This window comes from Melanerpes formicivorus, unplaced genomic scaffold (genome assembly GCF_026170545.1).
Source record: "Melanerpes formicivorus ecotype bairdi unplaced genomic scaffold, bMelFor1.0.p_v2 SCAF_16, whole genome shotgun sequence".
Lineage (NCBI taxonomy): Eukaryota > Metazoa > Chordata > Aves > Piciformes > Picidae > Melanerpes > Melanerpes formicivorus.
Window position 1 is genome coordinate 12,221,472 of NW_027142368.1, and position 22,758 is coordinate 12,244,229.

The 22,758-nt window shown below is 62.1% G+C and overlaps 3 protein-coding genes across 4 annotated transcripts; 1 reads left to right on the top strand and 2 right to left on the bottom strand.

Annotated features, from left to right (window-relative positions):
- Nucleotides 1-1,002: 1,002 nt before the first annotated feature.
- GLYATL3 (glycine-N-acyltransferase like 3) lies at nucleotides 1,003-4,673 on the bottom strand. Its single transcript, XM_068148158.1, has 6 exons — nucleotides 4,529-4,673; nucleotides 4,334-4,415; nucleotides 3,136-3,243; nucleotides 2,335-2,455; nucleotides 1,543-1,663; nucleotides 1,003-1,459 (listed from the first exon to the last, which is right to left on the bottom strand). Exons 2-6 carry the CDS (start codon nucleotides 4,409-4,411, stop codon nucleotides 1,045-1,047), a joined length of 843 nt encoding a protein of 280 aa, XP_068004259.1. The 5' UTR covers nucleotides 4,412-4,415; nucleotides 4,529-4,673; the 3' UTR covers nucleotides 1,003-1,044.
- A 92-nt stretch (nucleotides 4,674-4,765) lies between these two features.
- LOC137445958 (glycine N-acyltransferase-like protein 3) lies at nucleotides 4,766-8,669 on the top strand. The gene is made up of 5 exons (XM_068148157.1): nucleotides 4,766-4,942; nucleotides 5,518-5,625; nucleotides 5,725-5,851; nucleotides 5,938-6,055; nucleotides 7,243-8,669. Exons 1-5 carry the CDS (start codon nucleotides 4,865-4,867, stop codon nucleotides 7,703-7,705), a joined length of 894 nt encoding a protein of 297 aa, XP_068004258.1. The 5' UTR covers nucleotides 4,766-4,864; the 3' UTR covers nucleotides 7,706-8,669.
- Nucleotides 8,670-8,698: 29 nt separating this feature from the next.
- CLCF1 (cardiotrophin like cytokine factor 1) lies at nucleotides 8,699-22,253 on the bottom strand. Of its 2 annotated transcripts, none has more exons than XM_068148159.1 (3): nucleotides 22,104-22,253; nucleotides 11,697-11,863; nucleotides 8,699-10,656 (listed from the first exon to the last, which is right to left on the bottom strand). In XM_068148159.1, exons 1-3 carry the CDS (start codon nucleotides 22,216-22,218, stop codon nucleotides 10,165-10,167), a joined length of 774 nt encoding a protein of 257 aa, XP_068004260.1. In that variant the 5' UTR covers nucleotides 22,219-22,253; the 3' UTR covers nucleotides 8,699-10,164. The 2 variants fall into 2 exon arrangements, with proteins under 2 accessions (XP_068004260.1, XP_068004261.1); XM_068148160.1 differs by lacking the exon at nucleotides 22,104-22,253 and adding an exon at nucleotides 19,295-19,485.
- Between the last annotated feature and the right edge of the window lie 505 nt (nucleotides 22,254-22,758).

Below are 22,758 nucleotides of genomic sequence, written 5' to 3' on the forward strand. Positions count from 1 at the left end.
GCCACCACCCCGGAGCAGCCACCCAAGACACTCCCCACCCCCAGTTTTGATTGTTTGGGGTTTCTCTGGGATGGGGGTTGTTGGGTTTGGAAGGGGGGGTGGGGGGTTCTGTTGGTTATGTTTTGAAAGGAGGGACGTTGAGTGATGCTGACACTTGTGGCCCAGCATTATCAGAGCATCACAGAATCAACCAGGCTGGAAAAGACCTCAGAGATCATCAAGTCCAACCTGTTACCCAACACCCAGCACCTCCTGACAGCTAACCCATGGCTCCAAGGGCCACAGCCAAGCCTTGCCTGAACACCTCCAGGGATGGGGACTCCACCACCTCCCTGGGCAGCACATTCCCATGGCCAATTACTCTTTGTGAGAAGAACTTTCTGCTCACCTCCAGCCTAAACCTCCCCCTGGCACAGCTTGAGACTGTGTCCTCTTGTTCTGGTGCTGCTTGCCTGCCTGGGAGAAGACCAATCCCCACCTCCCTTCAGAGAGTTGGAGAGAGCAAGGTCTCCCCTGAGCCTCTTCTTCTGCAGGCTAAGCAACCCCAGCTCCTTCAGCCTCTCCTCACAGGGCTGTGCTCAAGGCCCCTCCCCAGCCTCATTGCCCTTCTCTGGACACCTTCAAGTGTCTCAATGTCCTTCTTGAACTGAGGAGCCCAGAACTGGACACAGCACTCACGGTGTGGCCTAACCAGTGCTGAGCACAGGGCAGAATGACCTCCCTGCTCCTGCTGGCCACACTATTTCATATTTCTTATGAGGTCTTATTTTGTCTTTCTTCTTTCTTCTTTCTTCTTTCTCCTTTGTTCTTCTTTCTTATTTCTTCTTCTTTCTTCTTCTTTCTTCTTTCTTCTTCCTTCTTCTTTCTTCTTTCTTCTTCTTCTTTCTTTTTATCTTATTTATTATTACTTCTGTCTTATTTCTTCTGTCTTATTTATTCTGTCTTATTTATTCTGTCTTATTTCTCATGTCCTACTCATTATTCCTTATCCATGATCGATCATGTATTTATTCGTTATCGTTTATTATCGAGCTGCATTCTCTCTCATTTACAGGCCAGGCCGGGGTTGTGCAGGATGAACCGACAGAGCCCCGGCAAGCGGTGGTGGCCCAGCTCCTGCTGCACCTTCTGCATGGCCACGTTGGTGGTGGCCGTGTGGCCGTAGGAGGGGAAGCCTCTGTTCTGCGCCCGCCGAGCGGAGAAGGTCAGCGCCGCCCGCATCAGGCCGCGCCGGCGGTGGCTGGGCAGGGTGTAGCCGTGGGTGCCGGCGCCGAACTGGTCGGTCAGGTTCCAGCACAGAGGCTGTCCGGCGGCGTCCTGCAGGCAGACGTGGGGGAACCTCTCCAGGAGGTCGGCCAGGTAGGCGCGGCTGCGGGCGTTGCCCCCGTAGGGCCAGGTCTTGTTGAGGAGGTCCACGTGGAGTGGGCTCAGCGAGGTCACCTGCACCCCGCTCTCCAGCCTGCCGGGGGAGGGGCACAGCGTCGCTGGGGGGCTGCCGGCGGCAGCGCCGGGGTAGGGGTGATGGGGGACAAGGGGGCTCACCGGGGCTCGGGCATGGTCCTGGGGTCGAGGTGCTGGTAGCAGTAGTACTCAGAGACCTCCAGCTCAACGCCTCTGCTCCCTGCCATGGCCTGAGACACCTTGGCCAACTCGTCCTGCAGCCCTGGGGACAGCGGAGTCGGGGGGGTGGGGGGTGTCAGTGATCCCCCAGCACCACTATTTTTGCCCCCTGTACCCAGCATGTTGGCTGTGCCTTCTCCAGTGTGCCCAGCAGCTCTCCACAACACTAGCAGCTCAATCTCTGTCCCCAGCATCCCTTGGCACCCCAATTCCTTCCCCCTCTGCCTCCCAGCACCACGATCCCTGCCACCAGTGTGCCAAATAACCCAATTCCTGCCGTCAGCGTCCCCTGGCACCCCCAATTCCCAACCACGATGCTCTCCAGTGCCCCCACTTACCTTATCCCTGCCCCCAGTGTCCTCAGCACCCCAATTCCTGCACCCAGTATATCCCAACACCCCCAATTCCCAACCACAATGCTCCCCAGTGGTCCCCAGTGTCCCTCCTACCCTCATCCATTCTCCCAGTGCCCCCAAGTCCAGTCCCAATACTCCCCAGTGACAACAGTCAGGTCTCTACCCACAGTGCTCCCCCAGTGCCACCAGCAACCTAATTTCTTCCACCAGTACCACCCAGTGCCCCCAGTTCCTTCCTCCCTCGTATCACCAATGGTTCCCCCCAGCGTCCCACGCTCCCAGCACCCCAGATTCCCACCCACAGCATGGCCTGTCCCTGCCCACGGTGCCCCCCAGTGCTCCCCAGCCGCTGTGGCACCGATGATGTGGAAGGCGGTGTCCCAGCGCAGGCAGCCAGGGGTCTCCAGCAGGGCCCGGTAGGCTCCCACGTCCTGGTAGAAGGCTGCGTGGGTGTTCCAGTAGCAGTCATCTGCTGGGACCTGTGGGACACCCACGGGCTCGTGGACTTGTCTGGGCTGGAAGAGACCTTCAAGATCATGGAGCCCAACCCTTCACCCAGCACTGCCAAGGCACCACCAAGCCACGGCCCTCAGCACCACGGCTCCGCAGCTCAGAAGCCCCTCCAGGGATGGGGACTCCAGCACTGCCCTGGGCTGCCTGGGACAGGGCTTGACAACCCTCAAGGGCAAGAAATTGTTCCTCAAGGCCAACCTAAACCTCCCCTGGGGCAACTTGAGGACATTCCCTCTTGTCCTTGGCACAAGAGCCCAACTCCCACCTGGCTGCAGCCTCCTTGCAGGGAGCTGCAGAGAGCCAGAAGCTCTCCCCTCAGCCTCCTCTGCTCCAGGCTCAACACCCCCAGCTCCCTCAGCTGCTCCTCCCCAGCCCTGCTCTCCAGACCCTTCCCCAGCTTGGTTGCCCTGCTCTGGACCTGCTCCAGCCTCTGTGTCCTTCTTGGACCCAGGATTTGAGGTCCTGCTGGCCACACTCTTGCTGCTCCAGGCCAGGCTGCTGGTGGCCTCCTTGGCCAGCTGGGCACCCCCTGGCTCATCTCCAGCTGCTGTCACCAACCCTCCCAGGTCCTTTCCCACCAGGCAGTTTCCAGCCACTCTGCCCCCAGCCCAACCCATGAAGCCCACCCCACGTCCCCACCAGCCACCTCTGCTCTGCACCGTGCCAGCACAGCACCAAACTCTGGCCAGGAGTCCACCACCACCTCGTAGTTGCCCGGGTTGCCCCGGTTGATGTTCATCACGGCCCCATAGACCTGCGGGGGAAGGGTCAGAGCTGGGGGGGGGGAATGTGGGAGGGATTTAGGGGGCCTAGGGGGCTGGTTTTTAGGGGTCTGGAGGAGGACTGGATGACTTTTAGGGGTCTAGAAGGGGATTGGCTGTCTTGTGTGCATCTGGAAGGGGATTGGCTGCCTTTAAGGGGTCTAGAAAGGGATTGGCTACTTTGTGTATGTCTGGAAGGGGATTGGCTAACATTTAGGGGTCTAAAAGGGGATTGGCTGACTTTTAGGGGTCTAGAAGGCGATTGGTTGGCTGGGAACAAATCTGGGCCATGATTGGCTGGGTCAAAGTCCAGCTGGGCTGGGATTGGTGGGTTGGAGCCAGCCCTGGGATTGAGTGACACCCATGAGTCCTGGACTTGGGACTCCCAAGGAGGTGGTGGTAGACTGGGGGGGCACAGGGTGACCTGTCCCTAGTGGGGGGAGGGTGGGGAGGTCATAATGGTGTTGCTATCACTGGAGGGCAGGAGATAAGGGTAACATTGGAGTCCCCATCGTGGCATGGGGCAGGAGTGCCAGCAAGGTGCCCATGATGGCACAGGGCACAGGTGGCAGTGGGGTCCATGGCACAGCATGGGGGTCCCATCCCCATCATGGCACAGGGCAGTGGGGTTCCCATCACCGGCAGGGTGGAGGGCAGGGGTGCCAGGAGGTGCCCATGATGGCACAGGGCAGGGTAGGCAGCGGGGTTCCCATCACCGGCAGGGTGGAGGGCCGGGGTGCCAGGAGGTGCCCATGATGGCACAGGGCAGGGGTGCCAGGGGGTGCCCATGATGGCACGGGGCAGGGGGGCAGTGGGGGTCCCATCACCGGCAGGGTGGAGGGCAGGGGTGCCAGGAAGTGCCCATGATGGCACAGGGCAGGGGGGCAGTGGGGTTCCCATCACCGGCAGGGTGGAGGGCAGGGGTGCCAGCAAGGTGCCCATGATGGCACAGGGCAGGGGTGCCAGGAGGTGCCCATGATGGCACGGGGCAGTGGGGGTCCCATCACCGGCAGGCTGGAGGGCAGGGGTGCCAGGAAGTGCCCATGATGGCACAGGGCAGGGGGGCAGTGGGGGTCCCATCACCGGCAGGCTGGAGGGCAGGCTCTTCCTCAGGATCCCCTCCAGGCGCAGCAGCTGGGTGGAGCAGGTCAGGATCAGCATGGTCCTGCCGAGACACCTCACCGTAACAGCGGGACGCGACCCCCTGCTGGGGACTTTGTCCCCGTCCCCACCCCTGGCGCTGTCCCCAGCCTCGTCCCCAGCCCCTCCGGCACTCACCCTGCAGCGGTGCCGGGGCTGTGGGTGCCGGCGGGCCGTGGGCTGGGTGTCCGGTGCCCGGTGGGCCGGCGGTGACACCGGCAGGTCCTTGGCCCTGTGGGGCAGATGATGACTCTGGGCAGGTCCCCGGGGCCGCCGCCAGCCGTCACGGACCAGCAAGTGTCCCCTGCCCAGGGGGTGGCTCCACGTGGGCGCAGCGGGCAGGGTCCATCCCGCTGGGCACCGGGCATGAGGCCAGCCCAGGGGGCCGGGTGCTCAGCCGTGTCACCCTGCCCCGCAGCCGCCAGCACCCAGCAGCCGCGGACCCTCGCTGTCACCCCCCGCCCCACGGTGACCATGCTGATCCTGAGGTGCCCAGCCCAGCTGCAGCGTCTGGAGGAGACCCTTCGGAGGAGCATACCTGCTGCCCTGCCGGTGACAGGCACCCCAGGGACCCCTTCTCCCCTGCCCTGATGGCCCTAGGGACCCTGGAGACCCCGAGGACCCCTCTGCCCACTTTCCCCTGCCTCGCCAGTGACAGGGAACCTGGGGACTCTTGTCTCTTTCCTCCCCACCGTGCTGGGGACCGGGTCTGCAGGCTTCCCTGTGCCCTCCTTACCCAGGGCTGCCGGGGACAGGGAGCCTGGAGACCCCTCTGCTACCTCTCCCCTACCCGAGTGGTGGGATGGACTCTAGCAACCCCCTGTCGCCTCTCCCCTGCCTCACCTGGGACAGGAACCCTGGGGACCCTCTGTCCCGCTTCCCCACCCCCACCCCACCCCCCTTCGATGGAAGGGACCCTCCAGACCCCTCTGTCCCACCCTAGTGGTGACAGGGACCCCAGAGCGGTCCCTACACAACGGCCTCACACCGTTGGAGGTTGGCAGCACCCAGGGCACGGCTGGGCACCATGTCGGGGACACACACACACACACCCATCATGACCCCGTCGCCCATCACCCCCCACTCGCCGTTGTGCCTCCCCCCCAGGCACTGACCGTGTCCTGCAGGTGCTGGGGACGGTGATGACGGTGGCCCGGGGGAACCCTGCCTCCTACGAGGTGCTGGTGGACAGCTGGCCCCACTTCGGCGTCGTCCTGACCCGCCTGCGCCCAGAGGTGCCACTTTGGGTGCCCCACACCCCCTGGCAACACCCCACACCCCGTGGGGCTAAGGTGTGGGGCAGCTGCACTCAGCCTTCTGTCTTCCCCTCCCAGGACAACAAGGACCCCAGGGACTTCTATGCCAACCAGCTGACCGTGTTCTACCAGGATGAGGGAGCCTGGCGGGCACTGCTGGGGGGCACCGAGGTGGTGGACTGGACACGGGCGTTCCAGATACATGGTGAGCCTGGCACGGGCTTGGGGGGAGGACTGGGGACCCCTTTCCTGTCCTCTGTGCCCCTGCCCAGACTGAGGATGGTGCCACAGGGATGCAGGACGGGGTGTATGAGGCCGTGAGGGAGGTGACTGATGCCAAGGGGCTGCAACTGGAGACTCACAAGTACCAGGCACTGCTGAGCCCCCAGCCCCCCCAGCCCAGAGTACAGTGAGTGTGGGGGCACCTGGGACACGGTGGGACAGGGGGTGCCAGTCACATCCCTGAATGGCACAGGGGTCCCCGAGGACATCCCTGGGTGGCATGGGGGTCCCCAAGCACATTCCTGGTTGGCACAGGTGTCCCAGTTACACCCTCGGGTGGCACTCGGGTCCCAGTCACTTCCAGGGTGGCAGAATGGTCCCTAAGCACATCCCTGGGTGGCACAGGGGTCCCTGAGAACATCCCTGGGTGACAGAGAGAGGTCCCTAAGCACCTCTGCCAGGGTGGGATGGGGGTCTCTGAGTACATCCCTGGGTGGCACAAGGGTCCCTGTTCACATCCCTGGGTGGCACAAGGGTCCCTGTACACATCCCTGGGTGGCACATGGATCTCTGATCACGTCCCTGGGTGGCACAAGGGTCCCTGTACACATCCCTGCGTGGCACATGGATCTCTGAGCACATCCCTGGGTGGCACAAGGGTCCCTGTACACATCCCTAGGTGTCACAATTGTCCCTGTACACATCCCTGGGTGGCACAGGGGTCCCTGAGAACATCCCTGGGTGACAGAGAGAGGTCCCTAAGCACCTCTGCCAGGGTGGGATGGGGGTCTCTGAGCACATCCCTGGGTGGCACATGGATCTCTGATCACGTCCCTGGGTGGCACGAGGGTCCCTGTTCACATCCCTGGGTGGCACGAGGGTCCCTGTACACATCCCTGGGTGGCACATGGATCTCTGAGCACATCCCTGGGTGGCACAAGGGTCCCTGTACACATCCCTGGGTGGCACATGGATCTCTGATCACGTCCCTGGGTGGCACAAGGGTCCCTGTACACATCCCTAGGTGTCACAATTGTCCCTGTACACATCCCTGGGTGGCACGAGGGTCCCTGTTCACATCCCTGGGTGGCACAAGGGTCCCTGTACACATCCCTAGGTGTCACAATTGTCCCTGTACACATCCCTGGGTGGCACATGGATCTCTGAGCACATCCCTGGGTGGCACAAGGGTCCCTGTTCACATCCCTAAGTGGCACAATTGTCCCTGTGCACATCCCTGGGTGGCATGGGGGGCCCTGAGCAAACCCCTTGGGTGGCACAGTGGATTCCCAAGCCCATCCCAGGGTGCAGCGTCTCCCCCATGCCATCCCCACCAGTCTCCCCACTGCACCCCTCCACTCTGCCCCATTTCAGGATGCCAGCAGGGCTTCACCTGGCCCCCGTGTCCCCGTCCCACATCCCACTGCTCAACGCCACTTGGAGTACTGGGGGCAACACTCGCAGCCAGCAGTACCTCCTGGGACTGGTCAGGGCACTGCCCAGTGCCTGCCTGCTGGGGCCTCGTGGGCTCCCAGTCTCCTGGAGCATCCTGGACCCCCTGGGCTGCCTGACCCATGGCTACACGGTGCCAGCTTGGCGTGGGCGTGGTCTGTGTGGCTTGACACTGGGTGCACTGGGCAAAGAGCTGCATGCCCGTGGCTATCCCATCTACACTGGGGTGCTGCCCAGCAACATCCCCTCACAACGGGCACTCCGTGGCCTGGGCTTCTTGCCTCAGCCTGGCACCTACTACACCCTGGTTGTCACCCCCCCTGTAGTGCCCAGGAATGGGGATAGCAGTGGAGTGCCCACGGTTGTGGCTGCCAGGGCTGGGTAACCCCCCAGGATCAGGGCGGTTATGGGCAGCGAAGTCATGGGTGAAGGGGTGTCAAGGGCTGGAGGGGGTAAAAAATGGGGTCTCCTGGGTCTGGGGGTGTCCTGGCTCCATGGGTGGGGGCATGCCAAGGGATAAAGGGGATATCAAATGGGGTCTCCTGGGTCTGGGGGCGTCCTGGCTTCATGGGTGGGGGCATGCCAAGGGTTAAAGGGGATATCAAATGGGGTCTCCTGGGTCTGGGGGTGTCCTGGCTCCATGGGTGAGGGCATGCCAAGGGTTAAAGGGGATATCAAATGGGGTCTCCTGGGTCTGGGGGTGTCCTGGCTCCATGGGTGGGGGCATGCCAAGGGTTAAAGGGGATATCAAATGGGGTCTCCTGGGTCTGGGGGTGTCCTGGCTCCATGGGTGAGGGCATGCCAAGGGATAAAGGGGATATCAAATGGGGTCTCCTGGGTCTGGGGGTGTCCTGGCTCCATGGGTGGGGGCACATCAAGGGTTGGTGTGGACACAAGATGCAGTTACTTGGATTTGGGGGGGCCCCTCTCTCCAAGGCTGGAGAGGGCTGTCAGGAGTTAAGGGAGTTATAACATGAAGGTATCTGGGGTTGGGGGGGAGGGGGGGCAGATTCTGGCTTCCCCTCCTCTACCCCTGCACAGAAGGGACTACCTCAACCACCTTACACAGAGCTTGGACTCTGACTCAGCTACACGTTCACTCTGGTCCCTACTGATGGCAGCAGCGTTCACTCTGGTCCCTACCAACGACAGCAGCGTTCACTCTGGTCCCTACTGATGGCAGCAGCGTTCACTCTGGTCCCTACCGATGGCAGCAGCGTTCACTCTGGTCCCTACTGATGGCAGCAGCATTCACTCTGGTCCCTACTGATGGCAGCAGCGTTCACTCTGGTCCCTACCGATGGCAGCAGCGTGGGGGGTGTGACCTGGGGTGGAGGAGGATGGGAGGGGGGGTGAGGGGGCGGGGGGGGGGTGCTGGAGAAAGGCTTTTATTCGTTCATTGTTCATACAAGAATAGATCTTCTGCAATAAATACCCCAATAAATAACATCTCCAATAAATAAAACACTCATAGACGCACCGGGACAGAGGCCCTGTGGCCCCCTCTCCCCAACCCCCCCTCCCCCACCCCCACCCACCATGGGGGAGGGGTCACGCGGGTTGCTAGGCAACCAGTCAGGGTGGGACTGGGCGGGGGGAATGGGGCATGGTTTGTTGTAGGAAGGGGAGGGGTTTGATAGGCAGGTGAGCAGGTATTGCCATAGAGGGCGGAGCCTATTGCTCTAAGGGGAGGGGCTTATGCCTATGCTTGAAGGGGATTGGTCCTTTTTGTCAGGGTGGGTGGGGCTTGCACCCAGGCTTGGAGCCTTTGTCGGGAGGGGCTTATTGCTGCTGTGGGGCAGGGGGGGATGGGGGGTTTGGGGGGGGAAGAGATTGGTGGCCACCCCAGCACCATGGCTGTGGGGACAATGGGGTGGCCTGGTGTGGTGGGGACAGGGTGGTGGCACCAACCCTGCCTTGAGGTACGGGCGGTGGGGACATGGGTGGCTGTGGTGTCACTCTGGAGTCAAGATCCCTGTCCTTGAAGGCAGTGACAGAGGGGATGTGGGGTGGCTTTGGTGGCACTTGGGGTCAGGAGCCTCATTTGTCAAGGTACAAGAAGGTGATGAGGAGGACGCAGAGTGGCTGTGGTGGCACCTTGGGGGCAGAGGAGCCATTGTTCAAGGCACACTGGTGAGGGTGAGAGGTGGGGTGGCTGTGGTGGCTCTTGGGGTCAGATGCCCTGTCCCTTAAGGCACAGGGTGACAACAGTGGGGCTGTGGAGTGGCGTTAGTGGCACTTTGGCATCAGGGGAGCCTTCTTCCAAGGCAAACTGGCGCTGGACAGGGGACACGGGTGGCTTTGGTGGCACGGTGGCATCAGGAGCCTTGGCCCTTAAGGCATGGCGTGACAACAGTGGGGCTGTGGAGTGGCGCTGGTGGCAGTTTGGGGTCAGGGGATCCATCTCTTCAAGGCAAACAAGTGCTGGAGAGGGGACATGGGTGGCTTTGGTGGCACTTGTGGTCAAGATCCCCATCCCTTAAGGCACAGTGTGGTGGTGTTGGAGCTCTCGAGTGGCTTTGGTGGCACTTTGAGGTCAGGGGACCCATTCCTGAAGGTACTCTGAAGGTGTTGGAGCGGGGACATGGGTGGCACTTGTGGGCAAGATCCTTGCCTCTGAAGGCACAATGCAATGCAGGTGTGGGGTGGCACTTTGGGGTCAGGAGACCCATCTTGCAGGGCACACTGCTGACGGAGAGGGGACATGGGTGGCTTTGGCACTTTGGGTGAGGAACCCCCAGCCCACAAGGCACAGCGAGGTGGTGGCGGCAGGACTTGGGGCGAGCCCCATGCCCACCCCAGCAATGCAGGGGCAGGGGAGACATCGGGGTGGGGGACAGGGGGTCAGAACCCCCTCGCCTCCAGGCGCAGCGTGACCACAGACGGCGGCACCTTCTTCTTGAGCCGATTGAAGTCCTTGGCCGAGCGCCAGAGCCAAGTCTGCAGCTCCTTCAGCAGCCAGAAGTCGTCCATCTTCTTCAGGAAGTCATTAGGTGCCACCGGGGTGCCAGGAGGCGCCGGCGGCCCGACCGGCCCGGCCGGCAGTGGGTAGCCCAAGGAGGACATGACGCCGGCGATGCTGAGCACCAAGCCCTGGAGGCTGGAGCAGAAGTGGCCGAGGCGGTGGCGCAGCTCGGCGGTGCCCGCCTGCCCGTCCAGCGCCCGCAGGTAGCAGAGGAGCCGGCTGTAGGCGCGGTAGTTGGCAGCCAGCCGGGCATTGTCGGTCAGGCCCCGCCACAGGTCCAAGTCCACCGTGGCGCTGGGCACCCGCTCGGCGCGGGCCAGCCGGGGGGGGTTGAAGTCAGGCTCATTGAAGGGTGGCCCAAGGTAGTTCAGCTGCGGAAAGGGGGCGGCCGTCAGCCGTCGGGGGGCGGCACCGAGGGAGGGAGCGGGGGTAGAGGGTGCCTGCCTTGTTGCCAGTCTCCATGGAGCCCTACCTGCCAAGTCCCCGTGCCCACCATGTGTTGTCTCCCAGGTGGACGTGCCCACCGAAGTGCCCAGGCTCCACGTCCCTCACATCCCAGATCTCCAGGTCTCCCTGCCTGCCACATCCCAAGTCCCCCTGCCCACCATGCTCTCAGCCTCCGTGTTCCCATGTGGACATGCCCACCATATATCCCCACTCTCCATGTCCCCCACATCCCAGGACTCCATGACCCCCAAGTCCCCATGCCCACCACATCCCCTTCCCTTTTGTACCCTGGTCTTCATGCCCACCACATCCCAGATCTACATGTTCCTGACTTCCATGCCCCTGCTCTCCATACCCACCACATCCACATCTCCATGCCCCTGCTCTCCATACCCACCACATCCCATGCCCCGTGAGCCCTAGCTCTCCATGCCCACCACATCTCCCATACCCAACCCCACGGCTCTGCCACCCTCATCATCGCTTGGCATTGCCAGGGCTGAGCTGGCAGCAGTGGGGGCACGTCAGGGCAGAGACAGGGAACCTCCACATGAGCTGGTGCTGCCAGAGGGCAGGGTGAGGCAGATGCCTTCACCAATGTCTGCACCCATGGGTGCACCCTGGGCCAAGGGTAGGGACCCCGGGAACCGCCCTGTGCCCCCTGGGCACAGGGCGGTTCCCGGGGTCCCTGCCCTTGGTTGATGAGACATTTCCGTGGCCCTTGGCATGGGAAAGTGGTGTGCACGTGGGCACGGGTGTAGGAACAGCCATGGACCACGTGTAGGAGCAACCACAACGCTGGTGGGCACTGGTGGGCACCCCGAGTCAGATGTATCCACTCCAGGGAGCACAAACCCACCTTGGGCATCACCCAGGGGAGATGGGCATGGGGAAGGACGAGTGGATAGGGCAAGCCCTTGGTGCCAGGGGGCAGAGGTGGGGTCGGGTGGCCTCCTCTACTCACGTAAGTGCCAGCCAGGGTGCGGAGCTGGTGCTCCAGGTAGCGGGTGAGGTCGTAGGTCTTCTGGATGGACTGGCTGGTGCCCAGCTCCTCGCTGCAGTTCAGGGCTGGCAGCGCTGGCAGGTTGCAGAGGGCGGCACACAGGAAGGTGAAGATGCCCCAAGAGTCTCCTGTAGGGACAGGGCACCTCAGGGTGGAGGGGTATCAAGAGGGGTGAGGGGGCATTTCTGCCCATCCTTGGACCCAGGGGGTCTTGGAGGCTCTGGCATAGTGGGGTGGTTTGATCCCACCTGGCACTGCCAACCTTGTCTGTAAGGGCGTGGGGCAACTGAGGTGGAGCAAAGGACACCCACACCTGCCCTTTGCACTCCCTATATGGAGTGCAACAGGGCACTGAGCATCTGCCCTGGCACTGGGCAGCTTGGCATCCCCATGAGCACTGGGTAACTCAGCATCCCCTGGCACTTGGCAGTTCAGATTCCCTGGCACATGACAGCTCAGCATCCCTATGGGCATCAAGCAATTCAAAAATCCCCTGACACCAGGCAGCTCAGCATCTGTGGGCACAAGGAAGCTCAGCATCACCCTGGCACAGGGCAGCTCAGAATCCTCTGGTACTCAGTAGCCTAAAATCCCCTGGCACAGGGCAGCTCAGCACCACCCCTGCCACCAGGCAGCTCAGCATCACCCTTGCACTGGATAGCTCAAAATCCCCTGGCACAGGGCAGCTCCACAACTTCCCTGGCACCAGACAGCTCAAAATCCCCTGGCACAGGGCAGCTCAGCACCTTTTCTGGCACAGCACAACTTGGCATCCCCTGTGCCCACACAGCTCGCACCTTGGCACATCCAGGGCAGCGCCACCAGCCCATTTGGTGCTGTGGGGACCCCCGCCTGGCCTCGGTGCCCGTGCCAGCGTGCCCATGCCCCCCTCGGTGCCCCGGCTGCAGCAACAATCCTTTATATGGTGTGGAGCTGGGGCGGCTGGCGGGGCTGCCGTCGACACGACACGGACAGGATATATTTGGGCACAGCGACTCGCTCGCCACTACCTCCGGTGCCAGCCGGGCATCCCGGCAACCCTTGGCACAGTGAGGTCCTTTCCCCCACCATTAACCCCAGCAAGGCGCCCTAGGGGGAACTGGGAGGTCAGGAGCGGGACCCGGAGGTGGTGGCTGCGGCGTAAGCCGTGACGAGGCTGCCGGAAGCCACCGGCGCCCTGACCGTCATCGCGGGGGGACCCCCGTCCGCACTACCGTCACGGCGGCCGCCCGAACCTCGCGGTCACCGCACTCCGGCCAGCTGGCACCAGTTGGTCCCAGTTGGACTCGGGTTTTCCCGGCAGCTTGTCCGGTGGGATGAGCTACTCCCAGCAGCAGGGCTCAGGCAGCAGCGGTTGGGCTCCCAGCATGGGCAAGCCCCGCGGTGCCATCGCGAGTCACCTCCACGCGTTACCGGTGCCCGTTATCCCAGCCCATCACCTGTGCCCGTCACCTGTGCCCGTCACCTCCTCCCGTTACCGGTGCCCGTTACCGCCGCCCGTTACCGCCGCCCGTCACCCGCTTCGGGAAGCCAGCAGGGCAGCGCCACCAGCCCGTTTGGTGCCATGGGGACCCAATGCCAGCACCGGGCAGCTCAGCACCTTCTCTGGCACAGCACAACTTGGCATCCGCTGTGCCCGCACAGCTCACACCTTGGCACAACCTGGGCAGCGCCACCAGCCCGTTTGGTGCTGTGGGGACCCCCGCCTGGCCTCGGTGCCCGTGCACCGACTGGAGCCGGTGATGCATGAAGGTCCCTGGGGACCTCCCAGCTCTGGCCCTGCCAATCCCACCCCGGTGCAGAACTGATTGCACCTGAGGCCACCAGAGGTGGTGACCCTCACGGGTGGGGGGGACACGCTCTGCACACGGGAAACAACCTGCAGGTGATGTGCTGCACACACGTGACACGCTGTGTGACATGCCCTGCAGGTGTGTACCGGGCTGTGCCCCTGTGACACGTCCTGCATGCGTGACACAGCACGTGTGACACAGCACACACATGTGACACACCCTGAGTGGGACATGCCACACCTGCAGGACACATATGTAAGTGTGTGACATGCTGTACATGCATGACACAGCACGTGTGACACAGCACACATACATGGCACAGCACGTGACATGTCATGCATGCATGCCACACTCTGTGTGACACGCCTTGCACACGTGTGACACGGTATCAGTGTGTGACATGCCCTGCACACACGTGACACACCCTGTGTGACATGCCCTGCACACATATGACCTACCCTGTGTGACATGCCCTGCACACATATGACCTACCCTGTGTGACATGCCCTGCACACGTGTGTGACACCGGATCAGTGCGTGACATGCCCTGCTTGCGTGTGGCACTCCCTAACCACGCCACGCACGGTGCCAGCCTGCCACGGGCGGTGCTGGGCGATGGTCACCCACGCGTGACGTAGGGCGAAGGGTTTGTGACGCTGCCGTGCCCACCTGTGACACATGGCACATGCCCGTGCAGGCGCACCCCGGCGTGGGGGGGGGGGCTGACGTGGGTGCCCTGCCACGTCACTGTGCCCCGCGGTGGGCACGTGCAGCCGCTTGCCCGTGTCCCGGCGCGGCCCCGGGTGTCCGTCTGTCCCGGCGCGTGTCGGTGCAGCCGTGCGTGGGCCGGGGCCACCGCCGTGACTCAGCTCCGGTTTCCAGCGCGGGATTCAGGCTGGCGCTGGCCAAAGCAAACAGGGCTGGGAGCTGGGAGAACCGGGCTGGAGGCGGCGGGAGCGGAACGGAGCCGCCGGCGGGGCCCGGGATGAGGATGGAGGAAGGAGGGAGAGGATGGAGAGATGCCCAAGCGAGGTACCCGGCTGAGGGAGAGCAGATGGTGAGGTGCACAGAAAACGTGGTGGCACGAAGGTGGCCGTGGCACAAGGGTGGCACAGATGCGGCCGCGGCACAGTGGGGGCCATGGCGCAGCAGTGGCATGGCCATGTTCAGGGCATAGCGATAGAGGTGGCACAATGGCAGACATGGCACAGCAACAGCACACATATAGCCATAGCACAGCAGCTGCCAGGGGACATGGCACTGACATGGCCATGGCACAGCAGTAGTGCATGAGGCCTGCTGGTGCCCAAGGCATAGCGGTGACCATGACACAGCGGTGGCACAGCCATCCCTGTGACACTGTAATGCAGGTGGCACAGCAATGATGGTCACCATGGCAGAGTGCTGAGAGTGGCACAGGCATTGCCACTGCACAACAACATGGGTGGCACAGTGGAGACCATGGCACAGCACTGGCATTGGTACAGACAGCCAATACGGGTGGCATGATGGCACTCGTGGCAGAACAGCAGCACAGACACAGCCATGGGAAAGCATGGCTGGCACACCAGTGGCCATGGCACAGTGGTGGCACATGTATGGCCATGGCATGGAAAAGCTGGTGGCACACCAGTGGCCACGACACAGCAGTGGCATAGACATAAACAAGGCACAGCAGTGACCACAACATGAGTGGCACAGACATCACCATGGCACAACAGCGACGGTGCCACAGCAGCGACGGTGCCACAGCAGTGATGGTGGGACAGCAGTGAGGGTGCCACAGCAGTGAGGGTGCCACAGCAGTGATGATGGGACAGCAGTGAGGGTGCCACCACAGTGGCACGGCAGTGCCAGTGGTGCAGCCATGCTGGGTGCCCCACGAGCAGCCAGCCTGGTGACCACGTCTTGGCACGGGCACCGACGGCGGGTGCGGGTGATGGGGAGGAGGGAGGCCCGGAGCCGGCACAGCTGGATCCCGGTGACGTCGGCGAGGAAGAGCCCGAGGGTTTCAAAACCGCCCCTGGAGCCCGGCCAGGCTGCTCCCAGCCCACGTAAGCAGCTCCTGGCGTGGCTGCCCCAAGTCACCCGCTTGGCCTCAGGGGCAACCGGGGACGTGGGACCTGGGCATCATCAAGCAGCGCCGGCATGGCACCCCTCTCGCCGATGACAAGGGGTCACGGTGGGTGGCAGAACACCACGGGCATCCCTCGTGGCACGGGGGCCACCGCTCAGCCGCCTTTGGTGGGGCTCACATCGAGTGACCCCAGCGGGTCCACTGCCACCCACCCAGGCGCCTTGTCACCGCTCCCGGCGAGCGGCGGTGCCGGGTGAGCTGTTCCCTGGGCATGCTGTGGGCAGAGCCACTGAGGTCAGGAGTGACCACAAAACCACCCGGAGCCTCCTTCCCGAAACCCTCGTGGCAAAGCCATCACCCTGGGGTGGGGAGGGGGGCGGTGGTGGCAGCTGGGAAGGCGGGGCGGGGGGGACACACTCGCACAAGTGGACGGAGCCAAGTTGGCCCCGCGGCCCCCGACGCGGCAGCGAGAGCTGCCGTATCTGATGGGCTGGTGGCCAACGGCGAGCAGAGCCCCAGCCCGCCCCCCGGCCCCATTCCCGGCATTCGTGGGAGAGCCCAGCCCTGGAGGTCCCGTGGTGGCCAGGCATGAACGCAGCACAAAGTAGCCCTGTGTGTGTGTGGCAGTGGCCACTGGCCACCGGCCACCGGCCTGCAACCGCCAGCCAGCAGCACTTAACCCTTCCCCGTGCACCATCACTGGCGGGGGGTGGTCGTAGCCCAAGGTGGCCTCAGTCCCCTTCATGGGTCTTGGAGTGGGTGATGGTCAAGGGCACACGGACAGAGACCTCTGTGCCCCCAGCACGCTGGTGGTTAACCCTGCCGTGGCTGGAGAGGTGCTGCGGTGGCATCAAGGAGATGCCACTATGGCATCGAGGAGGTGACACCACGACGTGAGGCAACCCTGGAGGGGACAAGAGGATGCTGACGATCCACATGTCCCCTGCACCTGGCCATCGACGGCCACAGCAGTCCCCAGGCACTGATGGGAAGGACACATTTGTCCTTGCTCCCCAACAGCAACCACGGCAGACGGATCTCCATCCCATCCCACCCCATGGGATACCACCTGCCTACTCCCATCCCACCCTTCATGCCCCATCTCTCCAGGAGCCACCAAACCCTCCCAAGCTCTTGCCCAGAGCTCCCAGTACCTCCCAGCTCCCCCCTCCCTCCCCAGCTGCTGCAGCAGGCGGCGGGGCGGGGGCGGGTGGGTGTTTTGGGGGGCCCCACGTCCCCCCCAGCACAGCCCCGCGGCGCTGAGTGTTTACATCCTGTCTCCTCGCTGTGTTTATAGCTGCGGCCGCCCGCCCGAGCCTCCATAATGAGCTGGGCCTGGAGTTCCCATCCCGCTCCAGCCAACGGCACGATGGAAACAGCCCCGGCAGTGAGGATGGGGGTGGGGGGGGTGGGGGGGCGTGAGGCCCCTTAATCCCAACCAGACCCTGCACGCACGAGCAAGCCGGCATGGGCATGGCACCCACCGGCACCCAGGAGGTGTCCTGGGGTCTCCACAGGGCATGGAGCACCCAACACCCATGGGGTGCCCCTCACCAGCGCTACCACTCGTGGGTGTTATGCCCATTGCCAGCCTCTCTGGCACAACAGGACACCCCTTGTGCCAGCCCACGTGGCACTATGGCCCCGATGCTTTCTCCATCCCTTGGTGCCACCAGACCTGCTGGCATCACCGCTATCTCCCCCACACACGGGGATGCCACCTTGGGTGGGCTGGCATGAGACTGGCAGCTCTCATGGCTGTGCTTGCTCAGGATGGCCACGCCATGATGCATGTGGATGTGGCAGGGCACATCCCTCTGCCATCCACTGGCACAGACAGACCCACTGCCATCACCTAGCATCTCCTACCCATGACAACACCACCTTAGTCAGATGAGCATGGAACTGGCAGCATTTCACGGCCATGCCCACATGGGATGGTGGCCATGCACCCCTGGACACTGAGACAGGGACTGGCACATCCTTCTGCCATCCCCTGGCTCCACCAGACAGACTCATTGCCAGCACCAGCATGCCCCACTCACAGGGACACCACCTTGGCCAGGTTCACATGGACAAGAGACTCTGCATAGCTGTGCCCACTCAGGACAACCATGCCATGATGGCCAGACTGGCACCATGTCCTCCATCACACAGCAGCCACAGGCCACTCGGAGGTCACAGCACTGCCAAGCCAGCTGCCACCCAGATGTCCCCCATCTGTGCCAGAGTGAGCACATCCCCACCAGCTGGGTGAAGGACCACGACTACCCTGTGCTGGGCAGGGCAGTGGCATTGCCCACGGCACATGGGGGGCTGGCACTACCCTGGCGACTGTTGGGGGGTGATTTATGGAGCTGGCTGGTACTTAGCAGGGCATAAATCACCCCCCAGCACGGCCCTGTAAGCAGAGCCTGCCTCATTTCCCTGCAGAGGCTGCACTTAATGCAGCCCAGATGTTGGCCACCACCATGCCCAGCACAGAGACAGGGCCACGGTGACAACCAGGACCCACCTCCGAATGCCCCCCAAACCCTGTCAGGGATGCCACCAGCTAGGCACACCCCAAAAAACAGTGGAGCTGGGGTGGTCAAAACCCTCACCCCACATCTCCTGCTCTCATACCAGGCTCGGTGTCCCCTTTCTTGTCGCAGGCTGTGGCACCGGTTGTGCCACCAGCGTCACGGCCACGTCCACCGGCCCCGGGGAGAGGCTGGGTGGGAGGAGGGGCGCTGGGAGCACCGGGGGGATCCCAGCCTGGCTTTTCCGGTTCCCCGGCGCTAGCCCCGTTTTGCCCGTGCCTGCGTCACGCCGGTCCCGCTGACATCGGAGCCAAACCCGGCCCCGTGGTGCCCCAGTCCCTGCGCCGGGACTTGGGGATCCCGATCTCAGCCCTCGAGGAGCCTCTCAACACACCCCCAGTTTGACCTTTTAAGGATGTTTTCCAGCCTTTCTCCCCATCTTTTCCGGGTGAGGACCCCCCCTTCCCCCTGGCCCTCTGCCCCCCCCCCCCATCCCTATGGATCACCAACCCCACCAGCACTCCGACTCTCCCCGGCCCCTCAGAGTGGCCGCTGGGTCTGGGGGACCAAACCCATTCCCACGGCCAGGGGGGATGATCCCATTTCCTTGGCACCCCTAAAACATAAATCTCACTGCCAGGAAATTTGGGGCCGAGGAGGAATTTGGTCTGCTCCCAACCACAGCGTTTTGAGGCAACCCCCAAAATCGAAGCGGGGCGGGGGGGGAAGGAAAACAAATTAAGCTCTTCCTTGCTGCCCTAAAATCCCAAAGAGTTTCATTTTCCTCCTCTCTTGTCAGTGCTGGGGTTGAATTCTCTGTGCTGAGCGCTGGATAATCACAAACATGCATGGAAAAGAAGGGGGGGGGGGAAGAAATAAAAAGGAGGGGGGGGGGGAAAGGAGGAAAAGAGAAGAGGCAAGAAAAAAATCCCCAACAAACTAAACCCACCCAAACGAGAGAGGGGAAAGTCTTAAATCAATCCCAAAGCCAGCCAGACGCTTTAATCACATCGAATTAAAATCAGCAGCGGCTCGGAAAGGGGAGAAAAAAAAAGGAGAGATACACCCCCCCGAGCTAAAAACAACCTTCCCGCCCCCCCCCCCAACCCCACCCTAAACCCCCTGCCCCGGCAGCTCCCGAGGCACCTCCCAGCGCCTCGGTCTTACCTGAGAGCTCCCCAGCGACATTTAGCATAGTCGGGGTGCAGGGTGGGGTTTGGGGGAAAGGGAAAGGGGGGGGTTAGGGGAAGAGGAGGGGGGGGGGGGAAGGAATGAGAAGAGCCCAAAAATAGGGCGAGAAATTAAGGGAGGGGTGGGGGGCGGTGGCGTTGGTTTAGTTCTTGCACTCGGTTGAGCTCAGCTCTACCCCAGCTCCCGGTTAGCAGCGGGGGGGGGGGGAGGAGGGGGGAGAGAATGTGTGTGGGGGGGGCGGTTTGGAGGGGGGTTTCTAAAGGGGGGGTGGGGGTGGGTTGGGTTTTTTCTTTTTCCTCGCCTTATTTGTTTTGCTTGAGTGGAGGGAAAAAAAAACAGAGAGAGAGCGAGAGAGAGAGAGAGAGAGAGGGAAGGAGGCATGCGGGGGGGGGGAGAGGATTTGGGGAGGGGGGGGGTAGGGTTTTGAGGGGGGGGGGTGTATTTTGGGGTGTGAGTGCGTGCGTGCACGCTCCGGCTGCTTTCACTTCGCTGCCTTCCTCTGGGTTTTTTTTAACACCCCCCCTCACCCCCCCACCCCGCCCCGGGCCACCTCCTTTTCTTTTCTTTTGCTTTTTTTTTTCCTGTTTTGTTTTTTTCTTTCTTTCTTTTTTTCCCTTTTTTCCCTCTTTTTCCTCCTCTTTTTTCCCTCTTTTTTTCCCCCTCTTCTTTTTCTCTTTTTTTCTTTTTCCCCTTTTTTTCCTTTTTTACTTTTTTCCCTCTTTTTTTTCTCCTTTTCCCCCTTTTTCTTCCTTTTTTTCCTCCTTTTTTCCTCCTTTTTCTCTTTTTTCTCTTTTTCCCCCTATTTTTTTTCCTCTTTTTTCCCCCCTCCTTTCCCCCCTCTTCCCCCCCCCCTTTTTTTTTTCTCCTTTTTGTTTTTCTTCTTTTCTTTTCTTTCTTTCCTTTTTCTTTTCTTTTTTTTTTTTTCCACCTCCCCTCGATTTGCTCTTTTTGATTGGTGTCCAGGAATGCAAGAAATTAAAAAAAAAAAAAGAAAAAAAAAAGGGGAAGAAAGAAAGAAAGGAGGAGGAGGAGAAAAAAAAACACACACACACACACACAGAGGGAAAAAAAAAAGAAAGGAAAAAAATTGAGCTTGAATCCACCCTCCCCAAGCTGCTGCCTCCCGGCCTCGCTTTGCCTCTCTCTCTCTCTCTCTCTCTCTCTTTTTTTTTCCCTTTCCTCTCCAAATTCAAGTGCTAAGCAGAACCAGGTTGCTTTCAAGAATGTATTTGATGCAGTCGTACACAAGAGCAGGCTCCATTCATTCCCTCCCTCACCATCCCCCCCGGCCGCCCCAACCCCGTCCCTGCTTCTTTCCGCCACCCCCCGGCCCACCAGCAGCTAAAATCTGTTGTTGGGGATCCCCGAGGTAGAGGTGGGGAGGTTGGAGTTGGAGGGGGGTGGGGGGGGGAGAGGGAGGGAAAGGGGGAGGTGGGGTAGGAAGGGAAGGGGAAAAAAGGGAGCAGTGGGGTAGGAAGGGAAGGGAAAAAGGGTTCCTGGAGTGGGGAGAGAAGAGTGAAGGGGTCAGGGGCGGGGGGGGGGGGGGGGGGGGGTGCGTTAGTTTGGGAGGGAAGGGAAAAGAGGTCCTTGAAGTGGGGAAAGAAGGGAAAAGAGGTCCTTGAAGTAGGGAAAGAAGGGAAAAGAGATCACTGGGGGAGGGATTGGGGTCCCTGGAGCAAGACGTGAAAAGGAGTCACTGGGGTAGAGAGAGAAGAGAGAGGGGTTCACTGGAGTGGGGATTGGGGTCTCTGGGGTTGGGATGGAAGAGAAAAGGCATCCCTGGAATGAGAAGGAAAGAGAAAGGAGGTCAGTGGAGTGAGGAGAAGGGAAAGGGGGTCACTGGGGTGAGGAGAGAGGCGAAAAAGGGGTCACTGGGGTGGGGATTGGGGTCTTCAGGTTTGGAAAGGAAGGGAAAGGGGGGAGGGGGGGTGCTGGAGTGGGTCACTGGAGAAGGGATTGGGGTCAGGAGGGAAAGGAAAAGGAATGGGGAGCGAAGAGAAAAGGGGTCACTGGGGTAGAGATCGGGGTCTCTGGAGTTGAGGGAAAGGAAAGGAGGTCTCTGAAGTGGGAGGGAAAGGAAAGTTATGGACTGGGGTCTCCAGGGTTGGAAGAGAAGGAAAACGGGATGCCTGGGATAGAGATTGGGGTCCCTGGGGTGAGAATTAGAGTCTCTGGGATTGGGGGGAGGGGGGGAGAATGGAAGAGGGTCCCTGGAGTGAGAAGGGAAAGAGGATCCTTGGAGTGAGAAGGGAAGGGAAAGGGGGAAAGGGGACTGGGGACTGGGATCTCCAGGGTTGGGAAGGAAGGGAAAGAGTGTCCCCGGAGTGGGGCTTGGGGTCTCCAAGATGGGGAGAGAAGGACAAGGGAGTCCCTGGAGTGGAGAGAAGAGAAAGGGGGTCACTTGGGGTGGGGACAGGGGTCGTGGGGACGGGGAGGGAAGGGAAAGAGGGTCACTGGGGTAGAGATGGAGGTCTTCGGGTTGGGAGGGAAAGGGGGGTGCCTAGAGTGCGGAAGGAAGGCGATGGGTGTCCCCCAGAGTGGGGGGGATTGGAGTCCCCGTGGTGAGGACGGGGAGTTCCTGGGGGTGGAAAGCGGGGGTCTCCAGGTGGGGAGGGAAGTGAGTACCTCACTTTCTCCGTCCTGTTCGTGCCGCTCCGGGCTCTGGCTCCCGCACGGCTTTTGTTAAGTGGCAGCGGCGGAGCCGGTGCGAGGTCGGTGCGGGGCCAGTGCCGTTCTGGGAAGGGTCGGTAGGGAATTGAGGAGGGGGTAGGGGGTCTTCTCCTACCTGCTCTCAGCTCCATGCGGGCCAGGCGCGGGGCTGGGGCGGTGGGTACGTGGTTGGGGGTTCCGGGACAAGCTTGCAACGGTCCCGCACACCGGCCCGGGACTCCGGCTCCCATTTGCCGGTCCCAGCCCCGTCTCGTCCTTCTTCTCCTCCCGACGGCACGCCGAGAGCCCGGTCACCCCCCCCCCCCTCCCCGGGGGGGGGTCCGGGGAGGGGAACGGGGAAGGAGGTGGTCGGGAGAGGGGGGGGGGGGACGGGACGGGGCGAGGTGCGGCGGGGCGGCGAGAGAAGGGGGGGTGGGGGAAAAAGGGGGGGGTGGGGTGCCAGTCTGACCCCCCCTTTCCCCAAACCACCACCCCCCCACCAACATCCGCGGGCAACGGGGAGGGGTGGGTGGAGGGATGGGGAGGCGCGGAGACAGGCAGCGGAGGGCCGGTCGGTGCGGGGAGGGACGCGGGACAGACAGACGGACAGACAGGCAGACAGGCGTGGGGCTGGCCTCGCCTCTCCTCTGGTACTGCCAACCCCCTCCCCTGCTGCTGGGTTGGTAAGGGGGGGTGGGGGGTCCTTGTTGGGGGGGGCGGGAGGAAAGTGGAGTGTGGGACTCCCTCTCCGGTTCAACCGGGGTAGGAGAGCTCGGGTCCCGTAGTGCCGC

What these genes read in the sequence shown, in the direction of transcription:
- LOC137445958 (XM_068148157.1), top strand. Translation starts at nt 4,865, where the DNA reads ATGCTGATCCTGAGGTGCCCAGCCCAGCTGCAGCGTCTGGAGGAGACC. An exon ending in GCATACCTGCTGCCCTGCCG is followed by an intron (nt 4,943 to 5,517) that starts GTGACAGGCACC and finishes CGTGTCCTGCAG; the next exon opens with GTGCTGGGGACGGTGATGAC. An exon ending in CCCCCCCAGCCCAGAGTACA is followed by an intron (nt 6,056 to 7,242) that starts GTGAGTGTGGGG and finishes GCCCCATTTCAG; the next exon opens with GATGCCAGCAGGGCTTCACC.
- CLCF1 (XM_068148159.1), bottom strand. Translation starts at nt 22,218, where the DNA reads ATGGGAGCCGGAGTCCCGGGCCGGTGTGCGGGACCGTTGCAAGCTTGT. An exon ending in CCGCATGGAGCTGAGAGCAG is followed by an intron (nt 11,864 to 22,103) that starts GTAGGAGAAGAC and finishes CTGTCCCTACAG; the next exon opens with GAGACTCTTGGGGCATCTTC. An exon ending in GCACCCTGGCTGGCACTTAC is followed by an intron (nt 10,657 to 11,696) that starts GTGAGTAGAGGA and finishes CCCTTTCCGCAG; the next exon opens with CTGAACTACCTTGGGCCACC.
- GLYATL3 (XM_068148158.1), bottom strand. Translation starts at nt 4,411, where the DNA reads ATGCTGATCCTGACCTGCTCCACCCAGCTGCTGCGCCTGGAGGGGATC. An exon ending in TGGCACGGTGCAGAGCAGAG is followed by an intron (nt 2,456 to 3,135) that starts GTGGCTGGTGGG and finishes GGTGTCCCACAG; the next exon opens with GTCCCAGCAGATGACTGCTA. An exon ending in AGGACCATGCCCGAGCCCCG is followed by an intron (nt 1,460 to 1,542) that starts GTGAGCCCCCTT and finishes CTCCCCCGGCAG; the next exon opens with GCTGGAGAGCGGGGTGCAGG.